The following is a 16561-nucleotide window of genomic DNA, read 5'->3' as shown; positions in this document are numbered from 1 at the left end:
CACAGCACTCACCTGAGCAAACTGAGAGATTCAGGTGAATTCAGGATGACAAAGACAGTCTGGGCTTGTTCTCCAGGCAGCTCTAGCTGTCTGCTGTTCTTCAGGAGATCCGGATTGTCCTTTTCTTCCCCCTGCTGCTGAGTTTTTACAGACAACCCGGACATTTCTCCACACACTCGGAACAAAATGTGCTGCTTTCTTTCTTCACTCTAAAGCCCTACAGTTACTCAGGATAAAAACAAACCCAGAAACTGTGCTTTTTTTTAGATAAGATAGTTGTTCAGCTAGACTGTTAGAGCTAATATTTAAAAATTTAAGCTGTCTGTCTTGTTTGTTTGACAGAAGTTTTTCTTTTTAAATGAAGAAATCCCCGGTAAACAACACGACTACTACTGCTGTTTTCTAGAAAAACAAACCACGCTGTAAAAATGCAATCAGTTAGCTATGCTAACTAGCCTTCAAACAGTGTCGCACACAGATAAACTAGCTAACTACCTAGCTATGTCCTTTTTACTCAACTTTCAATTTCTTAAATGTCTCTGACCAGATCTGAGCTCCAAAGCCTTCGCCTGAAGTGACTCATTCAGCCGCTAAGAGACACAGAAGTAGCTAGCCATGAAGGCTGACTGGACTGAGAGTCGTTCTTCAAAAGAGTCGATTCTCTGATTCAAGCAACACTGAAGCTTCAGAGTCGATTCCTTCCTTCTATGGCGCACACTTTAGCAGTCTGACTCCGGCAGGGTTTTATGTATTTATTTATTTATAAAGAAAGAAAGAAAGAAAGAAAACATTGTCAAATATAAAGCTTGTTTAAAAAATATATGAACCAATAAATCTTAAGTTGACAGAAGATTCAGGTACATGTTTACAATGCTAACTAAATGCTAAAGTATCAGCTGTTCATGATGAAAATAATCATGAAATTAATTTACGACAAAAACAGACAGCCTAATTTTTTTTTTCTCTACAACAAATTAATCAATCCCAAACGCTGACCTTTGACAACTGTGATTATCATATGTATTGACTGTGCAGAATCGACTCTTGGAGTCGACTCCGACAGTTAGAATCGAACAGCCGTGATGATAACATTATGAAGACGGAAAATCCCTGAAGTGACGTCACTACAGACGACTGATCGCCAGAGACTGGACAGACAGACGCCTTGACCAATAGCACTGCGTGTGGGCGGGGTTTAGTCGCTTTCCCACCAATCAGGCGCCGACTGAAAGTGCTTGTTTACATGCAATATTAGAAAGACCCCATCTTTGATTCAATTTCACAAGAAATTTCATCATCTAAACAGATAAAATGTAGAAAGACTTCTATGTACTATATACACGGTTATTTTTTTTTTAATCTTTTATACAATAATGTATTAATTATTATCATCATAGCACTAACAGTATTTTCATTGTAAAATGCCCAGATTCTACTGCACTATACTGCATAATATATATACTCATATATTGTCATTCATATATATATATATATATATATATATATATATATATATATATGAATGACAATATATGAGTTCTTGATTCCAACACATTTCTATATCTCTGTTCTATTATATCTGTTATTACTTTTTTATTTATCTCCTGTAGCCCTCTGCATACCAATAAATCAATATACCTTTAAGACCAGTGCTGTGTGTTTAGCATGTGTAACATACCTGGCCAAATAAAATTGATTTCAGATCCTAAGTACAACAAACCCTGAATATAAATTTTGCTTTTTTAATGACTAGAGAAAGCTGTGCTTAATGATCACTAATAACTTGTACTGTTCAGGTTACAATAGTAGTCAAAATGTCATTATGTGATCTGAAGTGAGATTAACCACTCAAGTTGTTTTTTTTTATTCCTTTAATTCATAAACATTTTCATGATCTTGCACAGATTTTGATTGGGTTATCAACATACAATGGTACCCAGTGGCCTGCCACTAATATAATTAACGATAATAATTAGAATAGTACTTGTAATAACAGTAATACTCATCATGTGTACAGCAAATTTATACAGATTCCATGATGGAGTGAAAAAAAATGAAACTATGCAATGTAGTGATTTCAACAAACATAAATGACACATTTTGCGTAACGCAAATATGTTAGTTCTGACAGAGATTTGGCATTTTTTTGTGAACAACTCAACACAGGCATATCGTTTTATCTATAAACACATCAGGCTGGGTTGTCTCTGATGATGGCAATAAAGCGGAGGCGACCTCACTGATGAAACTGAACCTCAGTACACCCACACAACGTCCAGCCAAACAAAACATTTCTATTCCACGAGGCAAGATGCCAGCCATTAATCCATCGCAAAACAAAATCAGACGGCCATGTGGTCTAGAGATAAATGTAGTAGTGAGGGATGTTGTCTGAATCGCCAGGAATCATTCGGAGAGATGAAAAACAGAACTGGAGAACATCCATAATGTCTGCTTTAATTTATCTCATCTTTCTTCACTTTTAAAAACTATTCTGCTGAATAACCCTGCAGGATAAAATGAGACTAGAAAGATACGGGTACATTAGAGATCAACTTCATACACCGCTTGCTCTACACACTTTCCCTACACTAAGGTGTAAGAAACCTTGATTGGTCCTGTCAAATGTACGACGTGTCTAATCCGCAACACACAGAAACCTTTGTGGATAGAAGTGCTCGTTTGTAAAATCATTTCCAAAGCAGAGACACATCAGATCTTCTGACAGCTTCTTGTTAAATGTGCAGTTGGTGCAGCCGTGTTGAGATGCTCGAGTGAAAAAAACGCTACGCTGTGTTCCACTGAAGCCGGCTATAAAATCTAATCTTGCATCCTGAAACCTCAAATTACAGTATAGTGTTAAGCAGGAACAAGTTCCTGTTATTCCTGTTGATTTGAGAATTTTGCTGTTTCATAGTCATGACGAATCTGCTCTGCACACAATCGTTCTTGCTTTTTAGTTCTCATAGCAAGAACTATATGAAAGTATAAAAAAAAACAATAAATATGTGTGGTAAAAAAAAAACAAAAAAAAAAAACGATAACACATAGATAAACCACAACACACAATAATACATCTCTCCTGCAGTATACTTTGGCAAAAAAGCATTTTTTTCTACAACAAAGAGTCAAATGTAAAAAAGGAATTATATGAAAGAAGGAATGGCAGAAAGAATGAAGGTGTAATGAAGATGAAAAACCCTACAACAGGTAAACACGTTTTTGTTGGAGTGGGATGCTGGAGGTCTGCATGAGTGAACGAGTGGCAGGCTCAACTGATGATGACTAGATGATGATCAGTATGAAGTATGAACTCGCACACATACACACATTCAAGGAGGAAAACACACGACTCTCCTTCTGTAAGGCAATTACCATATTTTCTGGAAAATAAGTCACACTAGAGTGTAAGTCACAGACATCTAAATGAAATATATGCATAGAAATATAAATACACTGTAATACACAGGTGGTATTGCTTTTCGTTCGTAACATGAGGAAAGTGTGCCACAGTGAACAGCGAGACCTTCACTGCGTTGCTTTTACGTCACTTTGTGTATTTATTGTTCTCCTGTGTGTGTTTATTGTCCTGCACTCATCTCACACTCTTGTGTACTTGTACTTTATGTAGTCTTGCGTACTGTTATGTGTTGCACCACGTTCCTGGAGAAACAATATTTTGTTCCATTGTATACAAGTTATATAGAGGAACGACAATAAAAACCCACTTGACTTGACATGAAGTGAAAAAAAATCAGCAGGGGATTGTTTAGTAAGAATTAAACACTGGATTAAATCCACGCCGCTGTATTGCATTTCACTGTGTGATTCCGTTTATGTGACTTCATTGCTTGTAATCAGAGACATACAGAAAACATTTCACACTGATAAGCAAAACCTTCATTGCGTCACTGCATTTACGGCCGCTTTATCTCTCAGTGAGCAATCAGCAGGGGACTGATTTTATTTTTTTAAGAACTACGCACTGACGTCAGGCAGAATTGATTGTGATTCCCTGTATTGCACTTCACTGTCTACTACGTTGCACTCACACCACACTGAAATGCAATCACTGTCCAATCACAGCCCTAAGCTGTACTCGGGGGGCGTGGCTGTAATCAGAGAGAGGGAATTACAGGACCTAAAAGCATCATTTTCCAGGAAGCATTGCATATAAAGGAATGCACTTTGTAGATTCTCACTGTTTCTTCATTGGTACTGCACTGAATTTAACTGGTGTGTTAAAATACACTCAGCTCACAATGTCTGTCCTCATGTGACAAATGAAAAGCAATACATCCCGTGTGTGTTGCATTTCCATACTCAATGTTATAGTATATAACAGTAATGGTCTAGTGCGGCATTTGACTGTGATTCATTTTTACATCAGTATCGGCTGGTTTTGATATTTGTATTTGTAAAAATTACAGACAGTTTAATGCAAAATTACAATAAACTGGTCCCGTTTTTAAGTTGAAGCATGACTTATAGTCCAGGAAATACAGTAAACCTTTAAAAAGTCTGGAAAATATGGTAAACAGTCCACTGCTCATGTAATTACTCTCTTTTTGACATCATTGTTAAGCCTTTCAGTGAGTGACAATTAGGCAAGACTGAAAAGTCACTGAACTATAAAATGAGGCTGACTGTGCTGAATCAAGCAAAGTGTTTTCTGACCAACAGAGAGCAAGATAAAAAACATTTCCTAACAACACAAATAGTTATAGCAATCCGGCATGAGCCACTCGACCCAATCACGCTAACAAACCCAATTTTTAAACAAGATCGAAACACAACATATTGAATTTTTGAGCCAAGAATAAAAGGTGTATAAAAAAAAAAAAAAAAAAAACAGAGAAGAGTCACACACTCTCCACAGGATGCTCTGATGTCGATCCAAATGGCACGTAATGAATTTAACACCGAGCTCGGAGATAACACCTGACCCACAAAACTGGGTTCTGAGCAATAAATTATATATTTACAGACGCAATTTTGTATCTTTTACCACTTTTCATACACAAATACAACACTGTTTAAAATGCGCAATAGTATCATCAAAACCTTTGCCATGTTTTATTTATATATACTCTTAAGGTTCTTATCAAAAACCCCATGTTTACATTTATAAGCGAAAAAATTCACAAATTAAAAATTAGTCGGCTTCATGACATCTATCTCTCTCTTTCTCTCTCGTTCTCTCAGTCTACAAATTCTCCCAGTATCGAAATCTGATCAAACACTACTGCATACTCTACAAACATCTTCTTAATATACTTTTTTCAGTTTAGAGGAGAGATTTTATTGGCACTGTGATTTAGAGCCCTATTGTTTGATTGAGACATATAACAGTTTTATTAAGCCTACATTTTAGCAGAGGTTCACCTTTTGTTTATATTGTATTAAGCCACATATTGTAAGGATGCAGTGCACTAAATGTCCACAGGGTGGCACAATGGAGCTAATCTGATGCTAAACGTTGTCTGTTTTCTGTGGTTAAGTTCATGGCTAGGGGTTTGTCTGGGGGAACAGATGCTTTGTCAGTGTAAAAGGTCAGCCTAACAAATTTCAGCAGAGACAGGGGTCAATGGGACAAGAGATTTCAGTGTCATGTACCCTAGCCAGGTCTTTAAAATGAAATTTCTACTTCAATATTACTTCAGTATTAAAAATATTGAATGTAGGGTATCGAAGAACATGTTCACATTCCTAAATTTTAATATCTTAATATTATTATAAATGTATGGTGCATATATATATATATATATATATATATATATATATATATATATATATACATGCAGTATATATTACTGTACTGTATATGGGTCTAAGTGAATAAAATAGGGAAGAAGAAGAAGAAGAAGAAGAAGAAATGTCTTGCCATTATATTTGGAACTGAGAGGTTCCCTATACATTTCCATTTTTTCTTTAAATTTTGTTTTTTAATTTTTAAATTTTTTAAAATCAGAAACACATTTTAATTTGGAATGAACATAAATTCAGCCCATTGCAATGTCGATAACAGACAAATAAATCCTTTTTGGTTCTGCTACTTGGATAAAATGTACAAAAATCAAACTGTAAGAATTATATACCAGTAAATAAACATTCTATATGAAGTCTATAAATTTTGCAGCTATACTTTTCTCTCTGTTTATCTGCATGACGTTCGTGTGATATATTTAATTTAATGTTTTCCATTTATAGACATACAGTATATAGAACTGTATACTTTGAGCCAATTAAAAAATGTTTTATTTTAATATAAAATACTGTTGTTATACAGTATGACAGTGCAAACCCATTGACCCATATAAAGCGTAACATATATACTGCATATATATTATATATTGCTGTACAAGGTGTCCCTTAAGTTCAGCATCACAGGGTTAATGTATGTTTTTAAATTCTCATAGGAAGTTGTGTATTGAGAAAACTGGTGGGCAAGTTCTATAAAAAAAGATTTCATTTTTGGCATTTTTATGGGAGACCCTGTACACTATAGTCTTAGTAAGAAGAAAATGATACACCTTCGAGACAATTCTTTCATTTTAGCTATGATTCCTGTTAATCTGCACCACTGGATTGCTCTTTACAAAACTGTAAACCTTGCAGAGGAAATGTTGTCCATCGCACTACGGCCTTCTCTATTCTGACTCTGTTCATGTTTGTTACTTTCTACTTAGTCGCCTGATCACATCGTCTTCTCCCAAAACGAGTTTGCAAGCACTGAAACGCCGGCAGTCATTTAAAACAGCACAGCAATGGTCTGGAAAAAAGAGCAGATCTATCTAACAGAGAACTCTTCAGCTGCGGAGGAGGAGAGACGATATAAAGCAGGGTGACTATACTGACACGGTGTTTGGCGCACCATGTGCAGGGCGATCACACTCACAGAGGATGAGCAATACACAGAGAAACATACCTGTAGATATTTCATGCAACTTACGACTGACAATTAGAACAGGTTTGTGTAAAACTTGTGAAGGTGTGTCTGTGTGTGTATGCGTGTGTGTCTGTGTGTGTTTATGTGTGCATGTCTAGGTGTGTGTATTTATGGCAGATAACTGTCCTTCTTGTCACATTTGTACAGTTTATGTGTGCAAAAAAAGAGAGATTTCATAAACCAATCATGTGCTTTCTCCTAGAGAGCTCGGTTCCTCCGCTTCTTCTTCCAGAGCCTCCGAGATTGGACCGTGCACCTGTAGCTCCTCCCCTCTCCCGGCTCTGGAGAGCACCTCCATCCAGCGGCGTTGGAGCTCCTCCCCCTCGGCGCTGAAGTAAACAGTCAGGTGACTCTGGCTCATTTTGAAGGCGTAGCGCCGCTCCAGACGGTCACATGACTCGGGGAGGGAGACTTCGAAGCCAATGAGAGGGATGCTGCGCTGGGCCTTCACATCCTGCTCATAACACCAAGCGTAGACAAACGAGGAGGAGACCGTTAGAAGGGAAATTGGCTGGTACATAATTACCTTAATTTAAAAAATTTACCATTTTATGTAATTCTTTTCATATGTTATTATAAAACATACTGGCCCTTGACCCGCATGTAAACCATACATTACATCAATAAGTAAGGAATAAAACATTGTGCATTTAAAGAAAAATAATCAATGATGTGCTGGTGACAGGAATTACACCACAACAATTTTATCCTTTGCTCATTAAAGAACGACATCCGCAAGACAAGTTAGTTCCTGTTATCACTTATATTACAGCAGCTATAAACAGTTCATTTGTAACAGTTAATTTTTTTAATGAGCCAAAAACATGCAGCTTCTCATATTACTGAGAAACTGGAAAGTTCTCCTTTCTGAAGACTTTCCACTGGAGGAAAACTGTACAAAGTTCTGACACTGGAGACTCCTTCCATCAATGTTAAATAAACATCTCCTTACAGAATTACAGAACAAATCTTTGTTAAATAACAGTACTTTTTTTATTACTAGGGTTAGATTACGTGGAGTGTCCGTCATTCACATATCAGAAGGAGCACATTAATATAAACCAGTGCTTTGCCTTGTAGCTGGCAGTACTGTCAGAGCTGCTGTTATAGGAAATTAATCGACTTCTGCACCAATCAGAGTCAAGAATTAAATAGTGATGTGGAATGAAAGTCTAATCTCATTGATTAAAGAACCTTTTTTACAGCATTCAGAAACTATAAATCAGTGCTCAAAAACAGACACTTCATTATAGTATGGCAGTCTCAGTCTCAGTGTGTAGATGCTTTCCTAGGAATTCATGTGTTTGTTTTAAAATGTCAGACTTTCCAAATCAACAGAGAGGAAAAAAACAGCGAGACAGAAAGAGACACATGGGTGGAGGGAGTGTCAGGACTATAAACTATGCATTATAAAATGGTTGAGCTGATTTCCCACCTGTGGAGCACCATAAATGTAAAGCACCAGAGGTTCGTTTTCAGGGATGACAAACCAGGCTTTCTGCCAGCCACGGCCACTGCCCTTCTCCATGTGGTGCAGGAAGCTGCACAGGACACTGTTCTCCGCCGCCACAGAGGCCTGTTTCTGCAGCACACAGAAAAAAATCGGTTGAACAGATCAGACTAGAGTGATATTCTTAAACAGATCAGACTAGAGTGATGCTCTTAAACAGATCAGACTAGAGTGATATTCTTAAACAGATCAGACTAGAGTGATATTCTTAAACAGATCAGACTAGAGTGATATTCTTAAACAGATCAGACTAGAGTGATATTCTTAAACAGATCAGACTAGAGTGATGCTCTTAAACAGATCAGACTAGAGTGATATTCTTAAACAGATCAGACTAGAGTGATATTCTTAAACAGATCAGACTAGAGTGATGCTCTTAAACAGATCAGACTAGAGTGATATTCTTAAACAGATCAGACTAGAGTGATATTCTTAAACAGATCAGACTAGAGTGATGCTCTTAAACAGATCAGACTAGAGTGATATTCTTAAACAGATCAGACTAGAGTGATATTCTTAAACAGATCAGACTAGAGTGATGCTCTTAAACAGATCAGACTAGAGTGATATTCTTAAACAGATCAGACTAGAGTGATATTCTTAAACAGATCAGACTAGAGTGATGCTCTTAAACAGATCAGACTAGAGTGATATTCTTAAACAGATCAGACTAGAGTGATATTCTTAAACAGATCAGACTAGAGTGATGCTCTTAAACAGATCAGACTAGAGTGATGCTCTTAAACAGATCAGACTAGAGTGATATTCTTAAACAGATCAGACTAGAGTGATGCTCTTAAACAGATCAGACTAGCACAAAGCTCTTAACCATATCAGAGTAGAGCAGCATTCTTCATTCATTCATTCATCTTTAGTAACCACTAAACCACTGTCTGTGTGGTGTCTCATATGTCCGTGTAGGTGTCCTCCAGGTTCTCTGGTTTCCTCCCACCTCCCAAAAAACATGTCGGTTGGTGGACTGGCTACGTTAAATTGTCCCTAGATTGTGAAAGAGTTTGTGAATGTGTGCGTGCATGGTTCCTAGAGATGGACCGGTGTCCCAGTCAGGGTGTATTCCCACCTGTGTCAGCTTGTTGGTGCTGGGATTTGACTCATCACAACCTAATGAATATCCCAAAGCCTTAACCACTGATCCATGAGTGACACTGTCACTCATTTTAACATTTATTTTTTAACCCAAATGCAACATTCAACTGTATTCACCACATGGCTCCACTTAGAACTGGTTAATACAGGTTATATTCGTTATATTATAGTATAGTATAGTATAGTACATTATATTATATTATATTATATTATATTATATTATATTAGATTAGATTAGTTAATATAGTATAACTTTTCCAAAAGCATCTCAAGTGTTCAGTGTGATCCCTGCTCTCCCATTTAATGCGATCTTTGCACTGCAATGCTTTTGAGTAAATTCAAACCTGGTGTAAACTTAATATTCTTAGGAATCACAAAGAGCACTCATGGTTATTTGAAATCGGCACGTTCTTTGGGTCTTACCTCTAAAATGGAGCGTCTTCTCTGAGTACTATTGGTCAAGCTGGCCGGAGAGGGCGGGACTCCCACCAGCGTAGTATAGCAGTCTATACACACACGATTTGCTCGATTGTTATCATACAACAACCGGGCACGGAATTCCGAGCATTTTCCACATACCACCTGAAAACATGATGATGGATGTTAACTTTCTGCTGTAATCCTGTATGTTCCAATACTCACACACACACTGTAATGTCATTTTACAACTGACAAATGGAATGAACTGGTGTGAACAAGAGGAGAACATTCTGGAGCTTTCCAAATTAAAAAAGTTGTGAGGTTTGGACTCACTGGTGTTAGCTAGTTGTTCTGCCATTGCCTCACTGTGGTGAGAACAGTGTGTTGTGTGTTTACGCTAACACTCACATGTCCACATGCTTTGCAGTGGTGGCGTCTCTTGGTAATGGAGTTGAACGGCTCCTGGCACTTCATACACAGCGTCACTTCTTTTTCCCGGATCGGAGTGGGAGCACGCTTTCCCAGCTCTGTGCAGTTCTGAACCAGAAAGAAAGACAGCGGTGAAATTAGAGGTGTAAAAATAACAGCGTCTATGATACAGCTGTTCTGATTTAAAACAGCTGGTCTTGGGCAAAAATAGGTAAGCAATCATGACTGAATCAATCCAGGCATCTGTGTATTGGCTAAGTCTAATTCCACATTCCCACTTATTTTTGATTATCTTTGTTAAATCTGGTTTATTTAAAAAATTGTACATAAATAATTTTCTTTGGCAGTGAGTGTTTCTCTCACTCTACCCCTCTAGGCTCCCCTGTGTCTGTGAGTCACAGTAAAAGAGGCGTAGCTTTTCTGACTGTCAGTCTCAGTGAAGAAGGCGTGGCCTTTGTGTCTGTCAGTCACAGTGAAGGAGGCGTGGCCTCTCTGCCTGTCAGTCTCAGTGAAGGAGGTGTGACCTTTCTATGTATCATTTTTAATGAAGGAGGCGTGGCCTCTGTGCCTGTCAGTCTCAGAGAAGGAGGCGTGGCCTCTGCCTGTCAGTCTCAGTGAAGGAGGTGTGGCATTTCTGCCTGTCAGTCTCAGTGAAGGAGGTGTGGCATTTCTGCCTGTCAGTCTCAGTGAAGGAGGTATGGCCTCTGCCTGTCAGTCTCAGTGAAGGAGGTGTGGCATCTCTGCCTGTCAGTCTCAGTGAAGGAGGTGTGGCCTTCGTGTCTGTCAGTCTCAGTGAAGGAGGTGTGGCATTTCTGCCTGTCAGTCTCAGTGAAGGAGGTGTGGCATCTCTGTCTGTCAGTCACAGTGAAGGAGGTGTGGCCTCTCTGCCTGTCAGTCTCAGTGAAGGAGGTGTGACCTTTCTATCTATCATTTTTAGTGAAGGAGGCGTGGCCTCTGTGCCTGTCAGTCTCAGTGAAGGAGGTGTGGCATTTCTGCCTGTCAGTCTCAGTGAAGGAGGTGTGGCATTTCTGCCTGTCAGTCTCAGTGAAGGAGGTGTGGCATTTCTGCCTGTCAGTCTCAGTGAAGGAGGTGTGGCATCTCTGCCTGTCAGTCTCAGTGAAGGAGGTATGGCCTCTCTGCCTGTCAGTCTCAGTGAAGGAGGTGTGGCATCTCTGCCTGTCAGTCTCAGTGAAAGAGGCACGGCCTTTCCATCTATCATTCTTAGTGAAGGAGGAGTGGCCTCTGTGCCTGTCAGTCACAGTGAAGGAGGTGAACTATTTTTACAATTCTAAATTATGATATGACATTGTATCACATAAATACTATATTGAATAACTGGCTGCAAAAAAAAGATGAGAAGATGGCATCTCACCGGAGAGTTGGGGGGCGTGCAATCATCCTCACGCACCGAACAGTTCAACATCCTGAACGTCTCCACGCTCTGCTCATGCCTTTGGATAGTGGCCTGGATCGCCTGAGAAACATAAACGGGAGATGAAGCATGAGCCATAGAAATAAAAATCATGAGCAGCACAACAACGAGGGCCAAAAAACATATGGAGAGATTTCTGTTGAGACAAAACTGTAACAGGACATGTAGTAAATGTTCACCTGAATCCAGTCTTTCTTTTCTTCTTCAGTCCTATAAGAAAAGAGATTGAACACAGAGTCAGAGTGCTGCTTTTCATACACTGGTGATAAAATAACCACATCATGCTCTCAATGGCTTTTAATTCACATAATTCTGGATCAAATGGGGGAAAAAATATCAATCTCCACCCAGAAACATGCCTTGCAAAAACTAGCAACAGATTTCAATGCGTTTTTGGACAGAAACGTTTTGTCAACTCAACCATTTTGACTGTCTTATAGCTGAGAGTGTGTTGCTTTGTCAAACTCACCTGGCCTGTAACTCGAGAGATCGCTGTTTTCCCGACACCAGAAACGTCCGTGGCATGTTCATACTGCTCGTCTCTTTCAGCTGTGGAACACAGTATTGAGTTCCACCTCAGCAAATACTGTCAATTACTTTCAGTATTTTCTGAGATGTATAAAAAAGTTCTCAATTTGTCAATGCTAACAATTCTTTATTAACTGAAGAATGACACATTGTATATTTTATCCGTTTATGAAGCAAGTTAGTTCCTGTGATCACTTAGGTTATAGCAGAATCAGTCTTTCTTTTCTTCTCTCTTAAAGTTAATAAGAGAAAAATGCAGCTTGTCATGTTACTGAGAAAACGGAAACCTCTGTCCTGAAGTCCTTTCTGTGTCGGAAAGTTTCAGTTTTACCTCTGACTGTTACAAAGAGCTGATACTGTCCATAAATGTTAATTAAACATCTCCTAAAAGAAATCTTCACCATATCAACACGTCTTTTACTCCAATTATGTGGAGTAATTATACAAGTTGTTACGTTATAATATAACGTATATAACGTTAATATAAACCTGTCATTTGAATGACTGAACTGTCTGAACTGCTGTTATAGAAAATTAAAATGAATACACTTTCTGACCAATCAGAATCGAGAATTCAACAGTGCTGTGGTATTATTTAACTGATTTTTGTCTTTAAGCACTCCAGTGCAATTAATAATCTGGAAATTATGGTTTGAAATTGTAGACAAACAGCTATTTGGGTTATTCTTGTTACAGCAAGGTTTGTCTGGATGAAGACTCTGTACAAACCTCCATGCCGTCTACATCAATCCGTGCCCGCACTCCAAATTTCTGTCCGATCAGTCTGAGTTTAGGGACACAATACAGCAACCGGTCGTTGAACTATAGAGAGACATAAAGCCAAGTTATAGCTAAATGCCAAATGCTGAGAAAGAACGTATTTTGAAACTCTGTGTTATTTGGTACAAACCCCTCACCAGAATGAGGTATCTGTCCTGCGAGGTTCCGTTCTTGGCCGACAGTTTGAGGATGTGTCCCTCCTTAATGAGCTCATTAGTCGGGTTCACAATGTCCTCTTCTCCCCCGAGCAGCTCATACACTTTCAACAACTTCCTCATGCGCTCCTGAAGGACACAAAACACAGTACGAAGGCACACAAGCTTGTAAAACACAATACAATAATGACAGGTAAGTCAGATCAAGGCTATCTGTTCATATTTCCACGAGAATGATGCATTAAAATCAACAGCATAAAAAAACAGTGGTAAGACACGCTTTGGGCTAATCAGGGCAGCACATTTGATGCTGCCAGTTTGAGTGATTTTCTCTCACAGAGCACAGACGGTGAAAGCAAAGCACTGGCAATTAGCAGCCCTAAATGACAGACTCTGGATGTCCCCCTGCTCATGAAAACGATGCCCATCTCTAATTACAAAGCAGCTCAGCTAAGTGGCAGTGTGAGCTCTCAGCACAAACACTTCATCAGTTCTAGAAACAGTGTGGAGAGGAAGTCGAGGGTGATGTCGTCGAGTTCAGCACACGCAGGCCTCACGGCTCATACATACGCTTCCAGATATGTGTGTGTGTGTGTGTTATGTGTGTGTGTGTGTGTGTGTGTGTATGTGTCGGGTTTTGGAAAATCTACTCACCATTTTCCTAATGGCTGCGTTGGAATGCTCAGCTGCTGTAGCAATCAGCTCTAAAGATTCTGATGGAGAGAAATGACAATTTCTATTTTAAGAGTAAAAATAGGAAATTATGTTGTATGATAGAGGAGAGCTGGCTGGTGGGTGGGAAAATGGAGGGGATAAACTGACCCACGGAAGCACTAAAGCAATATGTATATGGGTCAAATTTACGATGTATTTTTTGCATAAAAAATGGTATTAGCTTTAAAGAAAGTTATTATTATTAGTAGTAGTAGTAGTTGTAGTAGTGGTAGTTGTAGTATTAGTATTAGTAATAATAGTTGTAGTAGTAATAGTTGTAGTAATAGTAGAACTAGTAGTAGTAGTATCAGTATTAGTAGTGGCAGTTGTAGTATTAGTATTAGTAGTGGTAGTTGTAGTATCAGCATTAGTAGTGGTAGTCGTAGTATTAGTATTAGTTGTAGTATTGGTAGCTGTAGTAGTAGCAGTTGTAGTATTAGTATTAGTATTCGCTGTTGCAATATCAGTATTAGTAGTGGTAGTTGTAGTATTGGTAGTAGTAGTAGTTGTAGTATCAGTATTAGTAGTGGTAGTTGTAGTATTAGTATTAGTTGTAGTATTGGTAGCTGTAGCAGTTGTAGTAGTCGCTGTTGCAATATCAGTATTAGTAGTGGTAGTTGTAGTATTGGTAGTAGTAGTAGTTGTAGTATCAGTATTAGTAGTGGTAGTTGTAGTATTACTATTAGTTGTAGTATTGGTAGCTGTAGCAGTTGTAGTAGTCGCTGTTGTAATATCAGTATTAGTAGTGGTAGTTGTAGTATTGGTAGTAGTAGTAGTTGTAGTATCAGTATTAGTAGTGGTAGTTGTAGTATTGGTAGTAGTAGTAGTTGTAGTATCAGTATTATAGTGGTAGTTGTAGTATTGGTAGTTGTAATAGTATTAGTTGTAGTATTGGTAGCTGTAGTAGTGGTAGTTGTAGTATTAGTATTAGTAATAAAAGTTGTAGTAGTAATAGTTGTAGTAATAATAGAAGTAGTAGTGGTAGTCGTAGTATTAGTATTAGTTGTAGTATTGGTAGCTGTAGTAGCTGTAGTATTCGTAGCTGTAGTAGTTGCAGTATCAGTAGTAACAGTTGTAGTATTAGTAGTAATAGCAGTAATAGTAGTATTAGTATTAGTATTAGTAGTATTAGTTATAGTATTGGTAGTTGTAATAGCAGTAGTAGTATTAACAGTAATAGAAAACCCTCCTGTTATTAATAGGTAATATATTATAAAGTATAATTCCACTCTAGTACTCTGTTGTCTCATATAAGTCTTTACTGAAACATACTGTAAATACACATGAATGCCTGGCACATTTTAAAGAATTTTTTCTAATACCTTGTAATCACTGACCCATTTACGCCTGCTGGCATTAGTCTACTCTGTTCAGCCAAACTCCTCCACACTCGCAGTTTCGTCTGCTTGCTTTGATGTGGATTCTTCTCAAATTAAATTTCAGTTCCAATGAATGAATGTACTAAGAATGGTTAAAATACTCAGACGAGTCAGCTCTGTGTTTCCAATAACAACAAATTTATAGACCTGTAATTTATTGCAATACCATTTGCATGGCATATGAGGCAACTTCCAACTGTTTTCAGTTCTTTCTGTTAACTAAATGGGGTTTTAAATCCAATTTGAAAATAATTGAGAAATACAGGAGATACTGCAGTCCTTAACTGTTCATTCGTTCATATACACAATGCCTGATATAAAGGCTTGTTGCTTTCATCTTGCTTGTTAGCAATGACTTGAGTGGAAGCTGTTAGCATGAAACCTCACTGAAAAATCCATCTAGTATTCACTTTTAAGTAATTGATCTCAATTTAGACACACACACACGCTAAGTCTGTATTTTCCAGCTTCATTATTTCTTAAATAAATGTTTGTGATTTTCTAATTGCATTACTGTTGTGTCATTTTCCTGAAACAGATTCTCTATAATGATGCACTAGTAGCATGGCCTGTATTTTGGTATCTGGTATCTGGTCCCAAGCTGGATTTTTCATCATGAAGGTCAAGTGCACAGCTCCTCTCCTGTCCATGCAAAGTAACTTGGCATGATAACTTTTCCCAGTAACACAAGCCTGGCTCTTTGCATTCTGAGTACAGAGAAACAGCCAACGTCTCAGAGTTACAGCTAGCACCACTAAAAGCAAATGGAGGTCTGTTTGCAGTTAGAGGAGCCTGTAGGAACTCTACACACACACACACACACACAGACTCACTCTGTGCATCTTTAAAGTCCTCAGCATCCTCGGGCAGCCGGTGCAGGTAGTCCTTCAGAAGGAGCTCGTAGCGAGGGATCCGCTGTACGGGCTCTAACATGTGGTGCTGTAGGGTGAGGTTTCCGCACATCTCCTCTTTCTGAACACACACACACACACACACCCCAACAAGAAGGAGATATGTATGAACTCCTGAACACAGTCACAGAGCAACTGCTAGTATTAAAAAATGAAATAGACTAAATAACTCCAGAAAAATAATAAAATATTATTAAAAAATTATAAAATTCCCCAAATGTCCTTCTTCACCTTGAAAAACTCTGAT

At 38.3% G+C, this 16561-nt stretch overlaps 2 protein-coding genes across 4 annotated transcripts in view; both read right to left on the bottom strand.

The window, feature by feature from the left end:
- Nucleotides 1-662, bottom strand: part of tfe3a (transcription factor binding to IGHM enhancer 3a) — a 33439-nt gene extending 32777 nt beyond the window's left edge. The window contains exon 1 of one of the 2 annotated variants that reach the window (XM_026928195.3): nucleotides 13-662. In XM_026928195.3, coding sequence (XP_026783996.3) covers nucleotides 13-164 — 152 coding nt within the window. In that variant the 5' untranslated portion in view covers nucleotides 165-662. The remainder of the gene's footprint in view (nucleotides 1-12) is intronic. The other variant, XM_026928196.3, reaches the window with a different exon arrangement.
- Nucleotides 663-5817: 5155 nt separating this feature from the next.
- fgd1 (FYVE, RhoGEF and PH domain containing 1) overlaps nucleotides 5818-16561 on the bottom strand; it is a 51427-nt gene continuing 40683 nt past the window's right edge. For both annotated transcript variants that reach the window (XM_026928602.3, XM_026928603.3), the window contains exons 7-17: nucleotides 16237-16375; nucleotides 13965-14023; nucleotides 13293-13439; nucleotides 13105-13197; nucleotides 12317-12396; nucleotides 12027-12057; nucleotides 11788-11889; nucleotides 10395-10523; nucleotides 9990-10148; nucleotides 8385-8531; nucleotides 5818-7403 (exon numbers count right to left, since the gene is read on the bottom strand). In XM_026928602.3, coding sequence (XP_026784403.2) covers nucleotides 7134-7403; nucleotides 8385-8531; nucleotides 9990-10148; nucleotides 10395-10523; nucleotides 11788-11889; nucleotides 12027-12057; nucleotides 12317-12396; nucleotides 13105-13197; nucleotides 13293-13439; nucleotides 13965-14023; nucleotides 16237-16375 — 1356 coding nt within the window. In that variant the 3' untranslated portion in view covers nucleotides 5818-7133. The remainder of the gene's footprint in view (nucleotides 7404-8384; nucleotides 8532-9989; nucleotides 10149-10394; nucleotides 10524-11787; nucleotides 11890-12026; nucleotides 12058-12316; nucleotides 12397-13104; nucleotides 13198-13292; nucleotides 13440-13964; nucleotides 14024-16236; nucleotides 16376-16561) is intronic.

Source organism: Pangasianodon hypophthalmus, chromosome 8 (assembly GCF_027358585.1).
Source record: "Pangasianodon hypophthalmus isolate fPanHyp1 chromosome 8, fPanHyp1.pri, whole genome shotgun sequence".
NCBI classification, from domain to species: domain Eukaryota; kingdom Metazoa; phylum Chordata; class Actinopteri; order Siluriformes; family Pangasiidae; genus Pangasianodon; species Pangasianodon hypophthalmus.
This window is presented reverse-complemented; position numbering and strand designations above follow the sequence as displayed.